We start from the raw sequence: 13829 nt of genomic DNA, 5'->3' as shown, positions 1-13829 counted from the left end.
GCTGTGGGTCAGGGTGTCATGATATTGCTGTTGTGTGGGTGGAATGAAAATAATGACTCATCACGAGTGCACAAAGCTCTTAGACAGTGATTGGACTCTTTTGGCATTTAGGAAAGGACTTTTGCATTATTTAATTGATAAATAAGTATGGAATGAGGCTCAGGCTCCAGGGAGGAGGCTACATAAGTACTTCAGGATCCTTTTCCTGTCCGTCACGACTGGCAGCAAAGGTTGTACTACAGAAAATTTAAAATTATGAACAATTATTTAAAATGATATGGAGTCTGTGCAAGGAAAACAGTCTTACCATCTGGATAAAGGAAATCAACTGAGAAATAAGGTCATTGGAAAATGGCAATAAAGCTAAAAACGCTTATTCATAAACACAGAAAATAACCCTGAAAGGGAAGGCACACAGTCTTGCCACTCTACACGAGTGTTCATGTGCACCCAGTCTACACCTGTAAAAATAGCCACTCACATAAGCCTAATGCCCATATTTTGGGTCATGTGACTGCCATGAAGCAACTGAATCCAATGAGCTAATAGGTCTCTATAACATCTGGGAAGTCAGTGAAGTGGCTCTTCTTCAACTGTTCCTTTAGAGAGGCTTTCTTCAAAATGGCCAAAAATACTGATATTGGAATTGGACTATTTACTTGCTTCAAAGGGCTGATTTCTTTTTCTTTCTTAAATTGGAATCTGCACTGTATACAAACAATAGATTACAAATTACTGAATATATGCAGCACTTATAAAGAAATCCATGTCTTCAGGCCATACAGAGTTGTTTATTTATTAATTTATTTACTTTTACCCTTTTTATTAACCTGCTTCATTTTAATTCTGTATTCTGGGAAACCTTTACCTTATAGATATATCTCAAATTATTATTGTGAAAACTGTAATATATGCTTCATGAGAAGACACTGAGTCTAGCTCAACAAATCTAATAATTCATGCAAAATACCGAGTTTTTTCAAGAGTACTTCTATACCATAGAAATACTTGAGGTAATGAAATGCAATGGAAAATGACCTGAGATGCATAAAGCTTGGGTTGGAACATTTACAGTACACACACATAAAACGTGCATATTTATATATATACATGTGTCTGTATATAATTCCTAACTGTTATTTTTACTAATATTTACTGATATGCTTCTGTCTGCTTTTTTTTTAATAAATAAGAAATAAAAGACTGTTCACTGCTTTAAAACTTTCTCCGTACTTAGCTCTTCGCTTGGCCTTTTACTTATCTCTTTGCTTTGATTTGATTTTTACCCTTTCCTCTATGATGTACTTGAGCTTTTACTTTTAATATTTGTAATCTTACAAATTTATCCATTATCTTTTATCCTGTTTACATTTTGTCTATTCCCTTATACCTTTTGTTCTACTCTCTTCTTTTACATCTTAGCCTAGCAATTAGTTTTCATACTTTTTTTCAGGCCATTCTAGTGTCTATAACCAATGAGTTTTCTTGGCTCTTCTGGCATCTTTAACCCAATGGTGGTGGATGGCCTGATAGGCATGCCAAGTCCATTGTAATTAAAGCTTTAATTGTGTTTACACAGACAACTCAGCAAGTACTTAGTCAGCAAGAAGTCAATTATTAGTCCTACCTATTTCACTTAACTATTTAATTATATAAACTTCACTATTTCAATTAACCCCTCCTCGATTTTCAGAATGAATCTCTTTTAGCTTTTATTGTTATTACCATTTTAATAACTTGACAATAATCCAAATATCATCAGTAATGTAAAAGGCATCGAAGTTAATAGTATTAGAAAATAGCAACAAAATTCTCACACACACACACACACACACACACACACACACACACACACACACACACACACACACACACACACACACACACACACACACACACACACACACACACACTCGCACGCACGCACGCACGCAAGCACGCACGCAAGCACGCACGCAAGCACGCACGCAAGCACGCACGCAAGCACGCACGCAAGCAAGCACACACACACACAAAGAAAAGAAAAGAAAAGAAAAGAAAAGAAAAGAAAAGAAAAGAAAGAAAAAAGAAAAAGAAAAGAAAGAAAAAAAAGAAGAAGAAGAAAAAAAACATCACTTAGTCCTCAAGACAATGGTTTATAGCAGTACCATTCATACTAAATACCATTACACGAAAGTAATGCATAATTCTAAACCAAAAGAAATAGTAAAACAAGAAGGAAAGAAGACAAAAAAGATGATAATCTCTTTTTTCTTTTAATTAGGCAAAGATGAAATGAAGCGACTGGTAATGACTGGCTGATATCAACGTGTCTAAATAACATTATTTTATTTCAAGTAATCATCTTCACCATTCTGTCACCCTGTTATCAGTCATCCCTATCTACTCAAGTGCATCTTTACCACAAATAGAAGAAGATGAAGAAGAAGAACTAATAATCCAAAAAAAATAAAAATCAAATAATCATACATCAATAGAATATAATTCAATAATCACATTAATATTTACTCTTTTTTGTATCAATTAGGGAAACTAACTTTTGTAATTTCTTTGATGCCTTGCTGCTGTATATTAGTAAAAGCAAAACTATCCAGATAAGAAATTACTAGTGTACAAGATATATCCAATATATATAAAAATATATATATTTTTTAAGGAAAATACATGAAACCAAAATGGAACAAGGTCAAGAAGGTTGAATAAAATCGGTATACTCAAGCCTGTTGCACATTATGTGATCTTCCATCTTACTTTGTTTGGAATTTCCCTGCTTCTTCTCCATGCTGAGTTCTATCTGCTGTAAACACCATCTTAACTCGAGTGCAAACTTCTCTAGGGCAGCCGCTTCATCTGTATCTTCTTGAGGACTTGGTTTAGCCACAACCTTGGGAGGAGGACCTTTCTTAGCCTGAAATGAAGATCTATAAGTCAATGTTTGAATTTTGGTAAATATATGACACTAGCAAAGTAAAACAGTTCAAAAACAATCACAGAAACCTGCTACTTCCTAAACTGCTGTATTTTAATTTTCTTGAGGAAGATTCATGCTGGACAATTTGTTAATAATATAACAAATGGAACAGCAGATTCTCTTTCCTGCTTCATCAAGGTATGTAAGGGATATAAGGGTAAATTATACATAATAGTAGATAATGTAATTACTACCATCTTAACCCACTTATGACAGGTGTCCCACATGTGAGACACTCAGAAAAAGTAAACATTACCAGGCGTCCTGCCGGTGGGATGCTGGATTGGAGCTCGGTCTCTGATTTTGAACCCTCATAAAAAATATTATTTTCTGCTTGAAAATGTACCATCGCTAGCGGGTTAATATATCAGACTGAGGCTTGGGACGACCAATAAGGAGATGGTCATAGGTACGTTGGAGGGCACTGTTGTGCTGCCCAATCAATTTTCTAAAATTCTATGCCCTGTTTCTCCTAGTTAACTCTATAGCTTTTATACTACTTGGCAAAGTGAAAGAGCATTTGTCATAGTTGTATGTTTTCCTATCCTTCCTTTTGTAGATATTGAGTGAAGCTGACCACATAAAAAACTTTCCTATATATACTAAACAAAGACATTCATTCTAAATATGGATGATTAATAAAGCTAATTGTTATTCCAATTTCCAGTCTAAAAAGCTACATAGTCTGGGATGCATTCAATAAAAAAAAAAAAAATTCTCACTTCAATAAATGTTTAGTCTTATAAGTTCTGCACCAACTACCCATGTGCATTTATATTTAACACTAATCTACAATGCAAAATAAAAATATGCAACAATTATACCTACAGGAATGTGAAGATGTTGAAACTCTGGGGGCTCAGCCCAAGCCTGTAGATTTTCACCTTTAAATGTACCATTTTCAAGTTATCTTGGTAAAATTTAAGATTAGGTCCATATCCATAATGGTCAAGTCCATACACTGGCTTTTAAAATATGTGCTTCCAGGCTTTTTCTTTTAAGACTGACATCCTGGGAAGTTTCATAAAACCTTTAAGGCTGAAGCTCATGATACCCATACTGAATGATAAAACTAACTACAGATCATATGGATCATAAATCTTAACCAAAGAGAAAAAGACAAATTTGCTGAATACTTTACTTGATTTTTCATCTATTATTTTATTTCTTCCTTGTAAATAAGCTTCTCATCCCTTAGTTTTACTTTACTATCCAAACAGCTTATAAAATGGAGTGAAAAATTAGCCAATCTCAATTAAAAGGCCAATATTCTGTGGTTCCCTTAATTCAAACAACCAGAGTAACTTTGATATCAAAATCCAGTTTCTTAATAACAAAAAAAGCTGCAAAAAATAAAGGCCCTCTACATTGTCGGAAAACGATTAAAATTTTCTCCAATGAAAAAGAATAATAAAAAATTAAGAGACGTATAAAATAATAGGTTGTATATATATTTTGGGTAATGTGTTTTTTTAAAAGGGCAGTAAGGGTTAGAAGATCTAATTCTGTAAATATGTTATATACTTAGTATATATGAGTGATATTGTTTTGTAATATATACAAATTTTGAAAAAGTGGATACATATGGGTAGAAAATATAACAGAGGAACTTTATCATCGTATCTAACAAATGAACCCAAACCACTGCATCACATGGGATAGTAAAATACACATATATGTAAAAAATATGTATCTTGTATCAAAAAAATCATAATGCAATTATTGGAAAAGTATATAACCAAAAAATCCCCCTAAAAATAATATCATCCCTAAAGATAACCAGCCAATTAACATGTCAAACCCATACTTTAGCTTGCCAAAATGCCACAAAGTCAAATATCACACAGAGCACTAGATGCTGACAGTCTCTATCTCCTAAAAACTACTTTGCAATGCAAGGCAATGCATGGAGGCCATGACATCCACAAGACAGTGCCACTTGCCTCAATCACTGGGGGCAAATACCAAGGGGGTCAATTGGTTCATCCATGAGGGTTCCTCTTGGCAAGTTACCAACCAGGTCCACAGCCCATCTCTAACTCATCATGATAGATCTGATCAATATGCCCAAGATACAATTTCAAGGGTCATTCTACAGGCCTCCTCCACCTCTGGTCTCTGTATAGCCCGAGTCAGCAGTGCCGGATAGGGCAAGTAACAGGTCCTTCACTGGTCTTAGTGTAACTGCTGGTTGGACATGGTTCTGCGAACTGTATCCCATGATCCGGTGCTGAATACTTTGTTAATTGTTTTTTCACTTATGCATTTATTTTTCCAGCTTGCTGCCCCCTAATTACACTTTAGGATGCAAACAGAATATGAAATAGTGAAAAAATATCTAATCTCTACACTATTTTGATTTCTTTTCAGCTCCCTTATTTTACATAAACAGGATAACTTTGGTATCATAATCCAGTTTTATAACTTGAAATGCCTGCATAAAATTATAACCATGTCCCTCTACAGAGTGTATGAAAGATATTAATTTTTTCTCCCATGAAAAAGGTGAAAAAGAAACATGCATAAAATCAGAGGTTGTATCTCTAACTCCTTATGACAGATCTGATCAATCTGCCCAAGCTACAATTTCTAAGACAGTGTACCCACCTTTTCCATTTTATGGCCCCCGAACAATATATAATAATCTCCATAGCCCTGTTCAGTGACTGTCATCTTTTTGGATTCAGGTATTACTAGTTATAATAGTGTAATGGTGTCAGTAGCTAAAGGACAAGAAAACTTTATGGAAAGATTCCAATTTATTAATTATATGTAGGTACTGCAGGTCAGATAAAATTCAGTTTAATTCATAATTTTCATATTGCTCCATGACCCCCGATAAAGTACCTGGGGGCCATGGTCCACAGGTTGGGAACCCCTATTCTAAGAGTCAGAAATGCCGGATAGTGCAAGTAACAGATCCTACATTGGTTTAAGTGTAACTAATGGTTGGATATATGGTCCTGCCAACTATACTCCATGATCTGTTCCAAAGACCTGTTGCAAAAGGCACCAAAATGCAACTCCAAGGCATGAAAGATCATCCAAGTTTTGCTTCCATAAACCAAGAATGGCAATATCAAGGCCTTGAAGACATAACTTTGTACTTCTGCACAGGTAACAGCATCTTCAATATTCTTGTCCAACATATTCATGACACATGTTGCCAAGTTAAGTCATCTGCTGACTTCTTGGTCTGACAGCCCAGAGCTATGATACCAAGACATGTAAAGCTCTGCCTGACATCAATATTCTCACTGCAATCATATACCATCCTAGATCTTGATATTGGTCTTAGTCCATGAGACCTCTAGACCTAAGGATTTTGCCTCATTGCTAAAACCATCAAAAGCTGCCACCAGGTTTTCCAGAGACATATTGGATGGCAATCTCGTCAACAAGTTAGTTGCCTTATTTTACCAGAGTTGCTCAATACTGACTTTGATCTACCAAGTATTCAGTCCTTGCAACATTGAAAAGCAGTGTTGCAAGCCGTACCACACTTTATGGCACTTTCAGTACCAGTATACAAACTTCTAATAAATCCAATAATCTTCGTCAACTCCCATGAGTCTCAAGATCTTTCAGTGATTCTTGATCCATTGAGTCAAATGTCTTGTTGAAGCCAATACAGGCTACTACCATACCACAATAGCCCTTTACCAATGACTCAAAGGGAAGGATGTGATCTACTATGGACCTGCTGCACACCAGTGGCTTTCAGTGTCTCCTGTGATACAAAATTCTACCTTTCTATTGTATGGTTACCAACATGCTCCTGAGCTACATCAGGCATTTTATATTTGATGGCATCCCAGTGTTATAGGGTCCATCAGGTTTTGAAATGTCTAAGAGATAATCCAGGCAAACTTCTATGTACACTCTCCCTCCCTCAATATGTAAGAGTGACACCCTAGGTGGATGCTGGTGAACCTGAAGGGTAGTCACAAGCAAACTATGGTCAGTACCACAGAACACAGCATACTGCTAAACCCTACAATTCTGAAGGATCCTCCAACCAGTTCTACCAAGGATGTGATTCATTTCCTTGATCAAGTTCCCCATATCAAAATACCATACGTAACAATATGAGTTGGGTGCTGGTCCCTGGAGCCAGAAATCCTTAAACTTCGGGACCTGACAATGGCCTGGAGAGTGATGCTATTCTCCCTACTGGTTCAAGCTCCCAAGCCATGGGAGCCAACAGACAACTAATAGCCAGCTCCATCACAGCCACATACCACATCCAAGTTACATTGAAGTAAATAACTCTCATGGACAGCTGTTTGCTATGCCAATGAGTTTTGCAAAGAATATTTCTTTCACATTGAGATTACATATGTTGGTAAATATCATTATTCATCATAAGAGATATGAAGCAGAAGGTATGCTTCAGTTACAAAATCATTACATGCTTGCTGACTGGAGGAACATTAACTACTGAAGGCTTAAGTCTACTTGAGGTGACTCTGCCATGGCTACAGCCTGCCCAGGTACAACTACCCACTTCTCATGCTGTGCCAGGTTTTTCCCCCTCTAAGAGAACAACCACCTCAACTTTCAACTGCATCAGCTCAATCAAGAGCAATGGTAATTGATCATCCTAGGAACAGGTTTTTCAAGCGCCCATCTAGACAGCCCATATGAGGGTAGATCTTGAATAGTCACTCCTGCTGTGCTCAGAACTAATTGTCTTACTCGTTCAGACAACTTATCAGGAACAGCATGACAACAAGCTGCATCTGGAACCCTCCAATTGCCTCTAATTTATACACTACATAGGTTTATACCTACTCTGATGCATAGGAAACTTATTTGCAACAGACAAACAATAAAATAATCTTTGATAACAACAACAATTAACTCACTAGTGACAGTCCATTTGGAAGCCGATAATCCCAGTTTCTGGGCGGTATCAAATTCGGCGTGCAGGCCAGGGATCCTGCTCCAATCTAGCGTTGCACTGGCGAGACAGCTGACAATGTTTATTTTTCTGGGTGTCACATATGTGACACCTGGAGCAAGTGAGTTAACTACCATTATCATATGGTTGCCTGCAACAATCAGAGTTTACAGACAAATGCTCATGTAATGTCATCTCATCCTGCTTGGCCACCTGCAAAGGTGGGCAAGAAGGACAAGATGAGCAATTTGCCCTTGCCACCAAAACACGAGGTTCCAAACAGTCAAAAAATATTATCCAACTTCTTGCATGAGAAGTTCCGAACTCAGCTTCAGGGTAGACACCACCTCTGTCACCCGCCCAGCATTGCCCCAAGCAGAGGAGGGTAAAGATCCAGTATCAGCCAGGCTGGGTAACACCACTTTCTTGTCATGTACTGGTAAATGACAAACATATCCACTTCATTTCATTGCTCTGAGACTAAGTCCAGAACACCCTCACACAACTAGAGTTCTTAATGTCACCTTTTCTATATACCAATACAAAGTGATAATAATGAATATTTATTCCCTTGTCTAGGGAAGCTAGGAAAGGTTAGGTTTGGATTTATGGTTTCGCAAAATACCCTGGATTTGGGACTGTCTCTGCAGGGTGCGTTGCTCTCTGTAACAAATACCTTTCAGTTTCCCACAACCATCTATTAGAAGGTAAATTTTGCATATAATGGACTGAATGACCGAAAATATGACATACATATAAATCAAATGTCAACTAATAAACAAGAAAAAAAGATTATTAACAATAAAAAGTATATAAAAAGGCTATTCTTACCTTCTGTCTTGGTTTGGGAGGCATTCTGACCGGTAAATTTCACTTCCAGGGATGTACTGTTGCTGCTTATCCTTTCAGCTACGTAAATACGAGTCCGTTTGTATATGAATTACATGTTTAGAATTTGCACGTGTGTTTGTTTACATCATACCGAGTCACGAATACATCTTTGAAATCTATGACACTTCTTTCCATCTCTTTCAAGACAAAATTACCACGTCCATAAACAATATTAAATGGTTTCAATTATCAAATGTGAAAATAAAAAAAACAATGCAAGTATTTTCAGTACCATTTAGAAAATTAAAGATGTACTCCCTGAGGTATGACGACACAGGTAAACACCGGACACGACCCTTCCTTGCTGGGATGAGGAACTCGTCTCTCTTTAGATAGGTAATATTGGCGATATATCTGCGTGAGATGGCTATATAAAGGGTTATGATAAAAGATGATAAAGTTTATAGCAGGTCTGGTGTGTTTATAAAGCGTGACATACATTTTTTTTGCATTTGGTACTTAATTATATGGGTCGGAATATGACACAATTAACATGTATTTAATGTGACAGCTGGTTAACTTATTATTCGTTTTAGTATAGATAAACGGAAATTGAAAACGATATAATCACTGTTGAACAGGTGTGATGTTATACATCATAATAAACCTATTGTTAATTCAGAATTATTGCGTAATCATGACTTGGAAAAAATATCAGTAAGAGATATTGAAGGAACAAGCTATTTTGGAGTAAGTATGGTCGAATGTATTGCATATTCATTAAAATATTGTTTTGCAGAGTAATTGTCTTTTAACAAGATTCACTGGAGTGATAATATGGATGATGTTGAAGATTGATCAAACAGTAATGATCCAATGTAGAACCTTTACATATTGTATATTTTTGACTTGGTAACATTGTATTCCATATTAGAGATGGTAGCAGTGTAGATATGATGACAATATTAGTAAAGTAATAAATGGTTTGTAAAGCATTTTAGCATGTTATTTGAATGATTATTTACTTATTGAATGTGATAAACTGTGATATCACATCATTTAGGCCCTAGTGACACTTTCCAAATGAATATTGTTTTTTTTTCTGATTTGTGCTCAGCATCTCTTCATTGAATGGAATGATTAAATGGAATAGTTGCATTTTTTAAAATCTTATTTCAGACTCAAGCAATCTAGTTGGAAGAAGTGATTATTAGATTAGTTGTTTTAGTATATTTGCAATGAAATTATGTTCTTTATTAGATTGTTTTTTCTTTCCTTATGAATTAGCAATCAAGGAGATTTGCTTGATATATAATTAATGAAGGATTTTCCTAATAGAATTGTATCTTTTACAGGCTCCATTTTAAAGCTACAAGATGAGCAGTAAAATTTTGAACTTCAATGTAGGTGTGCTGGGACATGTCGACAGTGGCAAAACATCCCTAGCCAAAGCCCTTAGTACAGTAGCCAGCACTGCCTGCTTCGACAAGAACCCACAATCGAAGGAGAGAGGAATTACCATTGATCTTGGATTCAGCTCATTTCTCGTTGATCCCTCAGACGGCATTAGAGATGCTGGCTATGAAAAGACTCAGTTCACATTGGTTGACTGTCCGGGTCATGCATCACTCATCAGGACCATTATTGGTGGGGCACAGATTATTGATGCAATGATGTTGGTTGTGGATGTCACAAAAGGCATGCAGACTCAAACAGCAGAATGCCTTGTTATTGGTGAGATTTTGTGCGATCACTTGCTTGTTGTATTAAATAAAGTAGATTTATTACCTGCAGAAAAACAGAAGGCTGGCATTGAGAAGATGACAAAGAAAATCTTGCTTACTCTGCAGCAGACTAAATTTGCCAATGCTAAAGTGATCGCAGTAGCAGCAAAGCCTGGTGGTCCAGAAGCACCAGATGTAGAACCAGTTGGTGTTAAGGAACTTATTGAATCACTAACAGCATTTTCATATGTTCCAAAGAGAGATGCAATTGGACCTTTTATTTTTGCAGTAGACCACTGTTTTAGCATAAGAGGCCAAGGAACAGTCCTCACCGGTACAGTACTTCAAGGTGCAGTTGCCATAAATGATAATATTGAAATTCCTAGTCTCAAGATTACTAAAAAGGTTAAATCAATGCAGATGTTCAGAAAACCTGTTGAGAAAGCAATACAAGGAGACAGAGTTGGAATATGTGTGACGCAGTTTGACCCAAAACAGCTAGAAAGAGGGGTAGTTGGTACACCAGGGCTCATTCAAACTGCATATGGTGTTCTTGCTGAAGTAGAAAAGATTAATTATTATAAACTTTCCATTGAGACAAAAGCTAAGTTTCACATTAGTATTGGTCATGAGACAGTTTTAGCTAAAGTTTCTTTCTTTGGAATTGAAGATAAACTTGAAACAAAAGATGGATTTTTGTATGATGTTAATTATAAACATCAGAGTGAGTTAATCCCTGTAAAATCTCTTGATCAGGAAGCCACTTACAGACCGCAGCATCAGTTTGCTGTCATAGAATTTGAGAGGCCAATTCAGATAACACCAAATTCAATGCTAATTGGTTCTAAACTGGATTTGGATGTCAACACAAAATTGTGTCGGCTTGCTTTCAAAGGGAAACCCCTGGAAATCTTCACTGACAAGAACTATCATGACACCCAACTTGAAAAAGTAAAAGTATACAAAAATAAAAGCAAAGAAGGAATTGTAGAGAGAATGACAAATGAGTATGAAGTCATTGTCAAAAATCTATTAAAGAAAGACACAAATAGCCAGCTGTTCATTGGACTTAAGGTAAAGTTCTCGACTGGAGAAGATGGTTTGATTGAAGGGACTTTTGGACAAGGTGGTAAGATAAAGGTCAGAGTGACTGAGGGTTTGCAAGATAAAACTAAAGATGCATTAAAAAAACTGTCAGGTGGAAAGAAAAAAGGAAAAGGGGCCCAAGAAAACCAGAATCCAAGTGAAAATGTAGAACCAGTGAGAGTTGTTCTTAATTTTAAAAAGTATATGTATAGTAATACAAAGAAGATTGTTCAGACGTGAAATTTGTTTCTAGTGCAGTACAGTATATTTGTATATATTTGTCAGCTATAATAACCACCTGTCTTGACCTTTCCACAAAGAGGTAACAGTTCCTCACATGGTGCAAGCTGTCAGAGATGTACATTTGAATAATTTTGGAGTGATTACTTGGAAGATGTAATTTTTATTTGTTTATATAAAAAAAATTGTTTGATTTTCTGTGAATTTTTATGGTGTGTTGATTATATTTTATACTTTTTATAATGAGTATATAAGTGGTAGACATTCTTAACAATTACCAATATTTTGATTTACCAGTTACTTTAACCTTTTTGTACCCTGGAAATTATTTAGGTACTCCACTAAGATAAAACAAAACAATAGGTGTCACAGTCCACTTATTTCAGGAAAAAAATGATAGATGTTCGAGTTATTAATTGTTTAATTAAAAAGTGGTTTACACCCTATTTAAACTTTGTTAGTTTTTTGCATGTTGCATATTTCCATAAGGAGTAGATGGTTGAATTGAGCCCATGTCCCTACTGCCAAGGATCAGATGTATAATGTCAGATTTTGTACTGTGGTCGTTTATTAAATGGCTTATAGTTTGCATTGACTGTTTTTTTTTATCAACCTTGGCATTTCCTTCTTGAAATTGTTTTAGTTTATTGCTATTTTCTAGTCTTGTCTAATACTTGTCTGTGTCTTCTAAAGTAGGCTTGCTTATGTGATGTATAGATTTAATGAAGATTAGGTGTTTCATATGTGATAGTTTTCTTGCATATTTGTGACTTGCAAGAGTGATATTGTAGTGAGATGGTATGTTTTGGTAGTGTTTTGTTTGGTCTGCTTGTAAGGCTTATTAGAATATATGAATTAGCTTTAATAATTTCTTAGGATGATGACCGAAGAAATGGTTGCAGACATTTTAGATAATGCTATTGAAATCATCACACTCACTGTTGATTTTAGGAAATGGCTTTTGTCTTTCTTTATTGTTAGTTGAAAAAGTAAAATGTTTTATAAATAATTTTCTTTTAAAGAAATAGGATAAGTGCTATGACATAATGGTTGTTATTTTGAGTTGTGACTACTTTCGTTGCTCATATTATGTTTTATGTTATTGTGATGTAGTTGTAGTTTCCAGATGCTAGAGAGTTTTAAAGTCTTGCTCTCAATTCTTTCTGAACTCTATTTGAACTTCTTGTCTTGTTTGTCCAGGCTACTTGTCAGGACTAGGAGGACCATGGGGCTGCATTCAGAATCTCTGAGGGCTTCATGCCCACAATGCAACCAGCTCAAAAATAAATGTTCATTATTTTATCATACCAGTATCTTTATTTTATATGCTGCATAGGTTTTGTAACTCATGTTGCACAGGTAACTTACCTGCAACTGACAAACCCAAAAATATCCTTATATAACAAGAATAAAGGGCCATAAAAGTACCTACCAGTATCTAAAGTACAAATATTACTGTGACATCATCTTGTCCTGCTTGCCCAATTGTGAAAGAGGGCGAGATGGATGAGGTGAACAACTTGTCCTGGATGCCAAAGTAGGGATTCCAAACAATTAAAACGTCATGTCCAACTTGTTCAATGAGTAGTTCTGAACGCAGCTTTGTCATTAGTTTGCTTGCATTTTATTTTTGTTGTTCATTTAGCTTCTCCCATTGACCTGTCCTGTATTCTGATAACCATGTTGGAATACTTAATCTTAATCTTAATCAGGCAAGTGCTGTTGTAAGTGGTATGTTGATAATATTATATATTGTGATAACACAAAGTATCATATAGTACAAATTTCAGATTTTCCTTTATTTGGTATAACATAAATTCCATCTATATATATTGCATTTCTTTCATTATATAGAGAGTTTAGTTTCATTTGAATCTAAGAAGGTTTCAAAGAAAAGTTGTTTATTTCCATATTCAGAGTAAGAATTGTAGTAAAATAAGGTTGTAAAATCATTATAGTTTCTTTTTTGGCACTGATTTGAATTTCAGTTTTTGTTCCCACCAAACAGCTTATCCTGTCTACAAAAATTAATTGAATTATGGCCTTCAAGTCTGAAAAAAAAGGGAACTGCTAA

The 13829-nt window shown here is 35.7% G+C and overlaps 2 protein-coding genes across 4 annotated transcripts in view; one reads left to right on the top strand and one right to left on the bottom strand.

The window, feature by feature from the left end:
• LOC113821297 (UPF0488 protein C8orf33 homolog) overlaps window positions 1-8870 on the bottom strand; it is a 10340-nt gene extending 1470 nt beyond the window's left edge. The window contains exons 1-2 of the mRNA XM_027373790.2: window positions 8706-8870; window positions 2752-2908 (exon numbers count right to left, since the gene is read on the bottom strand). Of these exons, the coding sequence (XP_027229591.2) occupies window positions 2752-2908; window positions 8706-8729 (181 nt within the window). The 5' untranslated portion in view covers window positions 8730-8870. The remainder of the gene's footprint in view (window positions 1-2751; window positions 2909-8705) is intronic.
• eEFSec (eukaryotic translation elongation factor, selenocysteine-specific) overlaps window positions 1-12344 on the top strand; it is a 22699-nt gene extending 10355 nt beyond the window's left edge. The window contains exons 1-2 of one of the 3 annotated variants that reach the window (XM_027373789.2): window positions 9025-9101; window positions 10061-12344. In XM_027373789.2, the coding sequence (XP_027229590.2) occupies window positions 10082-11755 (1674 nt within the window). In that variant the 5' untranslated portion in view covers window positions 9025-9101; window positions 10061-10081 and the 3' untranslated portion in view covers window positions 11756-12344. Of the gene's footprint in view, window positions 1-9024; window positions 9102-9205; window positions 9456-10060 lie in introns of those variants that run through there. The other 2 variants (XM_070114396.1, XM_070114395.1) reach the window with 2 other exon arrangements.
• Window positions 12345-13829: the final 1485 nt, after the last annotated feature.

The sequence above is a fragment of the Penaeus vannamei genome, chromosome 36 (assembly GCF_042767895.1).
Source record: "Penaeus vannamei isolate JL-2024 chromosome 36, ASM4276789v1, whole genome shotgun sequence".
Classification (NCBI taxonomy): Eukaryota; Metazoa; Arthropoda; class Malacostraca; order Decapoda; family Penaeidae; genus Penaeus; species Penaeus vannamei.
The sequence above is the reverse complement of the archived record's forward strand: the minus strand, read 5'-3'. Positions and strand labels throughout refer to the sequence as shown.